A 12,500-nucleotide genomic window follows, 5' to 3' on the forward strand; every position below is an offset into this window, starting at 1 on the left:
TATGCCGACTGCAAGATGTGGGTGCACCCTTTTACCGATTGATTGATTAATCATTTTTAATTATCTGCCACGTCAACAGCTAATACCTTGTAGGATTAAAATATAAAAATACCGAAAATGTATAAAATCTATCAATAAATAATGTCTTATAAAAAAAAAAAAAAATATATATATATATATATACATATATATATATATATATATATATATATATATATATATATATATATATATATATTAAGGCATAAATATTAAGAACACATGATTATTGCATGGATATTTTGCATAATGGAATTATGTTAAAAATATTGGTCTCCTTTAGTAAACTAACGACCTGCGTCACAACTTCTACTTGTCAGTTGGAATGGACAGTGGTTTCCCAACTGCCAAGGCCATCTCTAATCTTTCACAGTTTGTTTCTAGAAGTATGTCTCTATTGCTCCCTCCATTTATCACGAAGGCAACTTCTGATGCTAGGTTTCAAGTCGGGATGTGGAAGAGGATAACGAGCGGGGCTGAGCAGCAGCTGCCTTGGCCCTCCGATCAGCTCTCTCCCCATGGACACTAACATTCGCTGGTACCCTACACAGATTTATCTTCGCTGCAAGCCTATCTTGAACTTGAGCTCTTGATTGCTTGCAAAGCACTACAAGAGTCGCAGTATACTACAACAGAAGGGTTCCTAAGTCATTTTGATTGCTGCAAGGATGGCATGTAATTTTGCAGTGAAGATTGATTCTGCCGAAGAAAGACTACCAACTGCTGCAAAGCCCACACTATTTTCAGATTTCGAACCATCTGTATAAATTGCATCTTACCCTTTGTATCTCTCTCTGATTTCTGCTTCGGATTAGTAATGTAAGCCTTGATTTTGCTGTGCAAAGGAATTCTGTAGAGCAGTCTCCATCTTCATCTGTAGTCGATCTCAATTTACTAAGCCCGTATTGATATGGGGTCAGTATAATTTTCCTTTCTAGCATCCATGTCAAAATGAAGTTAACCATTTTCTCCATCAACTTTCAAATGCAGCTAGTAAAAGAGATTGGTCTGTAATTCCCTGGTATGGAAGCATCCTTACCAGTAGGGCTTTTTGGGAGCTTTCCGATAAATGGCATAGTGTTACTTCCTGGGACAGTCTTACAGCAAAGCTGCAAACCAGAATCCATTTCCCTGTGCGAAAATGGCAAGTCGTATGGAAGTTATGTTGCAGTCTTATTGAAGAACACTGGGTGTCGTTCCTGTTCAGCCCAAAGGGTAGAGAATCGGGCAGTGTAAGATGCTCCAGAAGTCTCAGCAATGGACTTACCTCATTTGCAACATATTTGTTGTCTGTGAGGAATATGCCACCTATCTTTAGAGCAGGTGTTGATACTGATGTGCTCTTTCCAGTGATCTTGCACACCTTGTCCCATACCTACGCCAAGGGGTCCCTGAGTTAATCAAGGTGACATACTGTCTCCATGATGTCCATCTAGCTTCTTTTAACACTTACCTGGCCTTGGCTACCCATTTACCAAGGCCTTGAGCTGTCATCTGGACGGCATGCTGTCGTCCATTCCACCTAATAGATATGGAGATCTCACTAAACCTTGCTTTTGCAATCCTGAAGGAGGTCATAGCACCAGAGATAGATTTGACAGGTTGTAGTTGCTCCTGTTTTTCTTTAGGTACTGGGCTGATTTGTTTTAGAGTCCTCTCTGCAGCCAAGGTAAACCCGAAGGCCAGTACTATGTGGGGGTTCTATAGGTCTGGACTGCTTTCAACTGCTGAGAAGGGTATTTCGGATACGACTGGTAGTGGCTTTGAGCACAGGTTTGATGTGTTGAGCTGCTTGTCTGCATATTACTAATTTTAAGCTTAAAGGTATGAAGACTTTTGTAGTTATGACAAGATCTAAAGATAAGAGGAAGCAACAAAATCTTTCATTCTCCTCCAACTTCAGCCAAGAGAAATCCAAATATAACCAGCTAAAGGCATGCCCTGCTCATGCTCCCATCAATATGAAAGAAGTTACAAAATTATTTTTTACCAAATTCTCATTCATGAAGGTCTCACTCCAACTCAGTGACTTCTCTATTGCTCACATTTCTCTAGTAGCCCTTGAGCAAAACTTCCCCCAGCTAACTGTGGGCCATTAAAGTAACCTCAGGAATCTCATTTATCCTAACACCTTATAGTCTTATAGTCCAATAAGACTATAAACCTAAAATTCCTACACCCTGGAGAAACCGCCAAGAAAACCATACTGGTGGGTTATCCTTTTGAGCTCCCTCTAGAAGCAATATAACATCTACCACTAGTGGTCTCAGCAAAGCACTGTAGACTCAAGTGTGAGACGCAACAAGTACTCCTGACTATCAAAGGAGACATCCCTAATGAATATGATCTAAGGTTATGTAGCTGAACCCCTAAGATGTTATGAGAGGATTCCTCTATTTCACCCAAATACCCCAATTTGGGGAATCTGAAGTACTAACAATGGTTGCCCAGGATCCAGAAGACTCCTAATAATCTAAAGGTAGCATCTACAGAAAGCCCCCCCCCCCCCCCCCCCCGGCTACCACCCAGCTTGATATTATCCCATTTGAAAGCCTTTAAGAACGGCCTGCACTACCTTCCACCACAGTCAACAAGCTTCCAGTTTCTTCTTTAACAACCTATCATCTTACATATGAATATATCCATTCAAACAGGCAAACTTTTTAAGGCGTTGAAGCATGTTTTTATAAAACCAATCCCTAAAGCATCAGATCCCAAGTCCTGAAGACTGACCCCTGTTTTAAGCTGCTTGGGTACAGTACTGAAGAAAAACATTCTCAATCGCTTCATGTATAAGATCCCTCATCTCCATCCAAATCTCTCTGGATTCTCAATAAAACCTGATATCTCAGACATTGTCTCTCTTAGCTCTCCACTTGATAAGAAAGGCATATTGATTTTGTTGGACTTTTAAAAGGCCTACATGTTCGCCTACCCTTCTTCCATCATTGATATTCCTGCAGAGAAGGGAGTCAGAGGAAGGTTATTGGCCTAGATTCAAGGCTACCTAAACAGCCGTACAGCTTCTGCTCACTTCCAGGATCAACTGTTTAATTTGAAAAAGGCACTCCACAAGGAGGCACACTCGCCCTAACCCTCTTCATTCTAGTGGTAGAACAATTAGTCATGCTTCCCTTCAGAACAACACCAAAACATACAGTTATCTGCAACTAGTACCAACTGATAACTTTCATTTAGCCAACACGCAACACACTTTAGACCTCATAACTGATAAATGTATAATCATAGGTCTAAGTTATCAGAACCATCATAGATTACTCAGCCCACTCCCTTTTAGAACTCTTACCCCTTGAAGTAATTAAGCTGGAGATAATACAAAATGAAGCCATTCTGGTCATTCTAGGCGTTCCCCATTTGAGAGTGGACAATCTAAGAGGAAAACCAACTTGGAACTATAAGTTAAATCATTCTCAGCCTCATACATGGAAAAGGTTTCACCTCCAACAAAAACTTTGTCTTCAAAAACAGTATTTTGCCACATTTAATATGGATGGTACTGGGACATCTAAGGAAAGGACTGCACACAAACGTAGAGAGAGCCATAACTGCTAGAGGCAATGGATACCAAATTTCCCATATTAAAGTAGAGAGCACAAGCCCACTCTACTAATCCACAGCACCATGGTCCAAGCCTCCATTCCTAACCAGTAACCTTTCAAGCAAGAACATTTCTGTGATCAGCCTTCTATAGAAAGCTAAAGCTAAAGTACCCAAAAACGCCCCAGATAATAATGACCTGGTTATGTTTACCGATACATCGCTGAACTCTAACCGCGGTCGATAAACCAATCACTTTTGCCTCATCAACAACGGCAAGGAATGTCCTCAAATCGAGCTCTCAAGAAACCAGTCCATGATATTGTTTATATCATTCCTAATGTTTTTGCTGAATTACAGCTACTTCACAGTAGTTGTAATGAGGAGGCGGATTGAGCAGCATACAATGAAATTTCTCCAGGAGCAATCAGCATATGTATACCTCCCAGCATCAGTCAGTTTAAGGCCACTATCAAACAAAGACATGTCTCAGCCAGAAACCAGCATTTACTATGAGTTTATAAAAAGAAACAAATATTATGGTAAGAGGAGGTCATCCAATATACAAGAGGTTTTTAATGAGTTCTCAGCCTAAAGAGTAAAAATAGAGCAAAGGTTCAATTAGTAATTTTAGTTTTCAATGGTGGGCTGAATCCCTACAAAATCTCCATGACCTTCTGGGTCTCCCCATCGTTAGTTTAGCTTCTTCATGTGTGGGAAAAGGTCAGAGGGTGTCAGATCGTGGGAATTAAGCTTGTGGGGCAACAATTCGAAGACGCAGGACACCACTCTGTTTATGGTCACCATGTTCTTGTGTGCTAGCACATTGTCACTTTCCCTCGGCATTTCTCAAACTGGGCCTCCCAAAGTTTCAACAGTGGATTAGCATAGTATGGTCTATTATTGGCACACTCATAATCCAAGAAGTCCATGAAAAGGATTCCTTCAGGGTCCCAGAACACTGTCACCATGACCTTCTGGAATGACTTCGCGACGATGAATATTTGTGGCACTGAAAATATGGGATGCTTCCATTGGTTAGATTAGAGATTGGTTTTCAAATCGAAGTAAGGACCCCATGTTTCATCCTGGATTACAATTCGGGCCATGAATCCCTCCAGATCGGCTCTCATGAGTGTCAACATCTCCATAAAGGTCATTATCCAGTTCTGCTTCAGGTATCAGCATTTTTGGGTCCCATTGGGAAAAACACCTTGGAATGGATGTGATTGTTCAAGATGGCAACAATGGATTCATGACCCCCAGTTAAGAAGCAAAACATCGTACCGAGATTCGGCGATTATCAATGACCGCTTTTCACCATAGCCAGTTTCTTTGGTGCTGCAGTTGATGGATAACCACTTAGGAGGTGGGGGTCATCCTCACAAGTGTCTCGGTCCTGTTAGAAAAGAGCCGCCCCTCGTACACCTCCCCTGATACCAAACATACTCCCAAATCCCAAGCTGTCTTCATACATAAACTAAGACTAGGTTATAGACGCTTTTGGAAAATAGCAGAGAGAACACCCAGAGCTTGTAATCTCTGTGAAGAGAGCACCTCCTATCCTCTCTTTCCCTACCAGTCCATGGCATAAGACCCAAACCTTGCCAACAACAATAACAAAATCGAAAATATAGATTATCCCAGCAAGTAGCAAAGGAAATATCAAATACACAGGGCCAGGCACTTACGTATACCTCCTCCCCTAGATAAGCAGTCACAAGACAAAACTCCTTAATGCCTCCATAACCTATATCATCTAACCATAATTTTAACATTTAGTCATCACTACCATAAATCACCGCCAAGGTGGCATTTTTGCAAAACCCAATCCAGAAAAATATATATTTACTCCAATAAAAAATGTTCGCATATAAATTATCTTCGTAAGCAAACGAGTGGAAGAACTCAGAAAGTCATAGCGTTAGTTAACATTTGTTACATAGGCCAGTGAACCTTTTGAATACGCCGATGTCCTGAGTGCAGCAGCCAGGAAAGGGAACGTGCTCTTGGCGGGCTCTCGCGTCGCTTGCCTATTTCCCCCGTTGCAGGAGAGCAGTAAGGGACGAAACCCACGTTCCCCGCGGAGCTCCTCTCATTCCAACAGGATTCCTCTACCATTTGGTCGTTTATCTTCGTTATTATTTCTTCTGATGATACATGTTTTCATGATCATTCTCTCTTAGTTTTATCGCTAGTTATAACGTTGGTCATTTTGTCATTATTACCATTACTAATATAATCACCATCGTCATTAATATTAATCAATATTAGTATCATTATTGTTACTTTTATTGTTACTATCACCTTTATTATTACTACCACTATTGTTATCCTCCTCTTCCTGATCATCATCATCATCATCATCATCATCATCATCATCATCATCATTATCATCATCATCATCATCATCATCATCATCATCATCATCATCATCATCATCATCATCACCATCATCATCATCATCATTTTTGCTTCCATTCATTATCATAATCACATAATAGTATTGTCATTATTCTCAATCGCGTTCTCATTATTAATGTTTTTATCATTCTCATTATTGTTATTATATTAATTAATATTATTACTAATATATTTTAGTATTATTATCATTATTATTATTATTACTATTATTATCATTATTATCACTATCATTGTTGTTATCATTATTATATTTCTTATTTTTTGTTATCATCACCGTTATTATATTTAGTGTTCGTGTTATTCTTATTCCTTTATATATATGTATATATATATATATATATATATGTATATATATTTTTTGTTTTACTTTTTTTTTTTTCATCATATCTTCCTCATATTACTACTACTACTACAAATAGAAATACAAATAATAATAATCATCAATAATGTTATTATTATTATTGTTATTGTTATTATTATTAGTAGTATTACTATTATGATGATGATCATCATTATTATCATTGTCATTATCGTTATCGTTATTATTATCATTACACTGGTCAAGAAATTTCTTGAAAATCTCAGTTGCATGGGATTTCTTTAATGTTTCTTAATCATTTTTATCTGCTGATTTCAAATATGCAAACGATTTTGTTCCGTATGTTCTAGTTTTCATGCAGTTGTAGGTATTACACTTTAGCCTTTCGTGGCCAAATAAATTCCTTACGCGTTTATGGTATAAATAGTGTAAGTGCCATTCTTCAAGTTTAAGTCGTTTATATAAATTCTTATAATTGCCTTAAATGTTAAATTCCTTTTATCTGCTTATCAGTAATGTCATTCAGTTTTTCCACATGACTAGATAATTTATCTAATCTAATCCTAAGCTACTTGAAACTATGCTGTAACAGACACAATATATTAACATATTTTTTTTATTTAATTCAGTTAGGGTCGAAATCATGTAAAGGGTAAGAGTTAACTATACAATACCCAAAAGGTATCATGGCTACAAGAGACATCAATGTGTGAACAAACCTGATGCTTTCTGCTATATTTGTGGATACTTGACGCTTATTCGTCATAGGCGCAATTTAACATATGTGAAGAGAGCCTATAAAACGCACTTCGGACTTACTCTTAGTGTCCAAGACAAGAAAGGGGCCCCACATACTGTGTCATAACTGCGAAGAGATGCTGCATGACTGGACGAAAGGGAAACGTAAGGGTTTACCTTTCGGAATTCCCATGACCTGGCGGAAGCCAAAGGACCACACAACTGACTGCTGTTCTTGTCTGGTCAATACAAAATGCGTTGGCAAGAAAAACAGACATAAAATCGCGTATCCTAGTATTCCCTCAGCACTTTTACCTACTCTGCACTCTGATGAGTTACCGATTCCTGTTTTTAATGGGTGGTCTCAATCTGAAGAAGGTAGCGACGAAATGCAAGAGACTGACGATGAAACTTTAACACTGACAGATTCCGACGATTCTTCTTATACGACATCAGGGGCATCACCTCCTCAGCAGTTTAGCGAGCCAGAGATGAATGACTTCGTGCGTGATTTGGGACTCTCCAAAAATGCATCAGAAGTGTTAGCTTCTAGGTTGCAAGTAAAGGCTCTACTGAACAAAACGGCAAAAGTTTCATACTTCCGAAATATAGAACAGGTTTTTTTGGATTTTTTTAAAGGGGAGAATAAGTTTATTGTTATAACATTTCGGGTCTCCTCCAGGAATTAAGGATTCCATCGTATAATCCAAATGATTGAATGCTATTTCTAGATAGTTCTGGGAGCAGCCTGAAGTGTGTTCTACTACATAATGGCAATCTCTATGCAGCTTTTCCAGTAGGTTATTCTGTGTGTTTGAGAGAGGAATATGATGACATTAAAACTGTGATTGGCCTGCTGAAACACCACGAGCACAACTGGACAATCTGTGTGGACCTCGAAATGGTGAACGTCCTCCTTGGTCAACAACGAGGATTTACAGAGTATCCCTGTTTTCTTTGTGTGCGGTACAGCCGAGCAAGAGACAAGCATTGGAACCAGGAAGAGTGGAAAAATGAGTTTCTTATCTTCATAGCAACCAGTTTTCTACCTACCTAAGAGTTTCATACAAATTTTAACCTTTTTATTGATGGAACAAGTTTCAAATTATGTTATGAATAAATTAGACTATGTAACATTTTCTTTTTGATTTTCCAGCTTATTTGATGAAAGTTCAATCACTTCTTTCTTCTCAGTGGGGCAAAAACATTGATTGCAAAAAAATGTGCGGTCAGAAAAACAACTTCAAATATGAAATCTGCACATTTACAAAAGATAATACCAGTGGTTGATATCAATGCAACAATTTTTTTGTTGACCAGTGTTATCATTGTCACTGTCAATATTGTTATTGTTATCGTTCTTATTATTATTATCACTATTGTCATTATCATTATCAATTTATTTAATATTAGTATTATTTATTATTGTTATTAATATTATTATTTTTGTATTATTATTGTTATTAATATTATTATTTTTGTATTATTGTTGTTATCATCGTCGTCATCGTCATTGTCATCGTCATCGTCATCGTCATCGTCATCGTCATCGTCATCGTCATCGTCATCATCACCATCACCATTAACATCATCGTCTTTCTTATCATCACCATCATCATCGTCACCTCATCTTTATCGTCCTCGTCAACGTAATATCATTATCATTATTATTATCATCATAATCATAATCATTATCATAATCATCATTATTGTCACAATTAATTTGACACTGGTGATGAAAATGATAATAATAATAACCATAGTCATAACAGTGATGATGATGATGAGAATGAGATGAGGATGAGGATGAAGATAAGAACATTGATGATGATATGTGTAATAATGATAACAGAAATAATAATGATAATGAAATAATGATAATAGTAATAATAATAGTAATAATGATAATAATAACAATGATAATGACAATAATGCTAATTATAATAGTAATAATAATAACAACAATACTAATAATAATGACAATAATAATCATAATAATAGAAATACTAAACAATGATAATGATGATAATAGTGACAATGATAATGATTATAATGATAATGATACTGATCGGGTTAATAACAATATTCATAATTGCAACAATGATGATAATGAGAATAATGATGTTAATAATAACAACAAATATGATGATAATAGTACTAATAAATAGTAATAATAATAATAAGAATAATATAAAGTAGTAATGATAATAGTGATAATGATAATAGTGATGATAATGGTAATAATGATAATAATTATAATAATTGTTGTTGCTATTATGTAATCACAGCCGTAAAAATTATTAGCATCACTATGAAATATATTGCTCGTGTTTTCCTGGTTGGCTCTCCGACTGTGCCGAGGCTCTTATATTTATAATATTCTGCCGTGTCCAAATCTAAGGTAATTCCCGGCGTATTTCAATATATAGGGTACGGCTTGGGAACGAGGTCCCCGGGTAAGGCAGATTTTTGGTTCACAAGGCGTTGTTGGTGCATTCCCAGAGTGGTTAACGGCTAAAACAAATAAATGCGCTAGACATCAGAGATCATATAGCCTTATGGTAAGTTATTGTGGCGGGAAGGGTAAAAAATAATTAACGATTAGGATTAGAGGACAGATGAAGGGGGTGAAGAAGAGAAGGAAAAGGAAACGAGGAGAAGACCGTGCAAAATGAGTTGAGGTGAATGCTAAGGGCCAAAGCAGGGCTGATCCCTTTTGGGCCTCGATCTCCGCCTCTTAAGCCCCCCACGACAACAACGAGCAAGGGATGGGGGGGGGGGGGTCTATCAATATTAATGTTGTTGCTGTTATTATCAGTATTATCATTATTGTCACTTATTATTATCACTATCATAATCATTATTACTACTACTATTAGTATTATCATCATCATTATTGTTAAATAATTGTCATTATCACTGTTATTATTACTAGCAGTAGTGGTAGTATTGTAATAATAATTATTGTTGTTGTTGTTATCATTGGATTTATTATCATCAACAATAGTATTATTAATACCAAAATAGTTATGATAATGATGCTGATGCTAATGACGATGATGGCATTATATTGTTATTGGTATTAGTATCACTTTTGTTATTATTTTCGTATATTTATTATCATCATAGGTGTTGTGAATGTTATTATATTTACAATTATATCTACTATTATCATAACCATTATCATTACTAACATTATCACTATCATTTTTATTATCCTACTATTGACAATACAATGACTATTATTATTATGATTATGATCATCTTCCTTATTATCTTTCGTGTGTGAGTCTTAGCATTCTAATCAGCTGGACGATGCCTGTAACTGGAATCTTGCAAAAGTCCACCAGATGATGATAATGTTTGCAAAGAAATCTTACTATACACTAGGGTTTAGAACTTGAGAAGACTGGTAGTAATCAGTAAACACAGGAACCTTATTTAGCGATATATAGGACCCTGCATATCATGCGAAGTTGAGGTCCTGCCGCGGAATACATAATGATATTATTTACTCTGTCTCCCCCTTATTATTAGTAGTATTGGTATACTAATTGTTGGAAACATGCCGTATTTGTTAGTATTGTTCTTGTTAATTATATTAGTAATAGTGATATCATTATCATTATTCTTTGCGTTACTTATCATCATCATTATTATTATAATCATCATCTTCATCATCATCAGATCACCATCTTCAGTGGCTTACTACTATTCACGTGTGTTTACTTGGCAGGTACCTGGGTGACCTTCAGCCCCCTGGTGTCCGAGGAGACAGCGGAGGAGATTGTGACCGTGGCGTACGAGGCGGGCATCAACCTATTTGATTTGAGTGAGGCATACAGCGGCGGTCGGGCCGAGATCCAGCTAGGTAACATCTTGAAAAAGAAAGGCTGGCGGAGGTCCTCATACCATGTAATCACCAAGGTGTACTGGAACTCAAAGTAAGGATGCTTTCTAGAGATATTTTTTGTCCATTGTTTATATAAGTCAGGAAGGTGGTCAATGCTGTGATTCGCACGCAAACTGCGAGTGTCGATAAAACTAAGTTGGGGGTGAGGTTTCTCTTGTTCATTTTTGTATGTGAGTTCTTAAAGAGACACCAGGACTAAACTTAACAACTAAGATAAAGACCACACCAGATTAATCTCACCAACTACGTTAGGAGGGCTAGTGCGAATTATGGTATTTCACCGCCAATTGCAACCAAATCAGAAACCGCTTCGCCTCCATAATCAGAGATTGTGAAGCTGGGAGCGAGAAAATAATTAAAATTGCTCTATTCAAACAACCTTTAACACTGTGAATATCCGCTACTCGATGAACCTTGATGAGTTGCAAACAGTCAACTCAAGGGATTATACGAAGCTGTTGTTTTAGCAAAGCAACATCGGTAAATTAATTTACTTCTAAAGCCTATTCACAGCATTGCCACCTCTTACACTTATATTGAGCGAAGGACCCACGTTTTCATTTTTTTATGATTAATCGCAACTGCGTCGCGTAAATATACGACTGACGAGGATTTACTTAATTTACTCCATTTATTTAATTTGGCCTTTTTCATTCAGAGTACCTCTAAGGAGTTGGATGGGACGATGCAAAGAGGGAACAGGGGCAACAGTAAATCCTGTACTCTTACCTCTTACGCAAGGACGGTTTTTTCTCGGCTATCCGCTATGTACTAAAGACGTACCGCAGACATGTGACACCTCCCTTGTTTATGTATAATTGTAGCTCCATTTTACTGCAGTAAAGTAAGGCAGCAACCGGCCCCATCAAAGTAAATAGTCTCGTTCGGTTTTGTTGTTCTGACTGTATCACAGTAAAATGAACCTGTCCCGAAACCGAACACACTGGCATGTCTCAATTCCCTGCGAAGAGAGGGAAGGTCGCCAAACGTTCAGAGTTTACCTTCTCGTTTCACAGCAATGAAAGGACACACACACACACATATATTCGAATAGGAATAGATACATATATATATACATAGATACATACATATATATGTATATATTCATATATATATATGTATCTTATGTTATTTATCTATATGTATTCAAATATAGATATATGTATATATAAATATATATATACATACGTATACATATATTTGAAAGTAAATGAATAAATAATTAAAATATATATGTATATATATATATATATATATATATATATGTGTGTAAATATATGTGTGTGTGTGTGTGTGTGAGTGAACATAGATATATATATATATATATATATATATATATATATATATATATATATATATATATATATATATGTGAATATATATATATATATATATATATATATATATATATATATATATATATATATACACACACATATATACACACATATATATAATGGGACAAATTATATATATGTGTGTATGTATATATATATATATATATATATA

The 12,500-nt window shown here is 36.5% G+C and overlaps 1 protein-coding gene across 7 annotated transcripts in view; it reads left to right on the forward strand.

Annotated features, from left to right (window-relative positions):
* The window catches only part of LOC125042597 (voltage-gated potassium channel subunit beta-2-like), a 180,496-nt gene that overhangs the window by 110,308 nt on the left and 57,688 nt on the right, over positions 1 to 12,500 (forward strand). For all 7 annotated transcript variants that reach the window (XM_047638337.1, XM_047638338.1, XM_047638339.1 and 4 more), the window contains one exon: positions 10,815 to 11,022. In XM_047638337.1, the coding sequence (XP_047494293.1) occupies positions 10,815 to 11,022 (208 nt within the window). The remainder of the gene's footprint in view (positions 1 to 10,814; positions 11,023 to 12,500) is intronic.

Source organism: Penaeus chinensis, chromosome 32 (assembly GCF_019202785.1).
Source record: "Penaeus chinensis breed Huanghai No. 1 chromosome 32, ASM1920278v2, whole genome shotgun sequence".
In the NCBI taxonomy this organism is placed as follows: domain Eukaryota; kingdom Metazoa; phylum Arthropoda; class Malacostraca; order Decapoda; family Penaeidae; genus Penaeus; species Penaeus chinensis.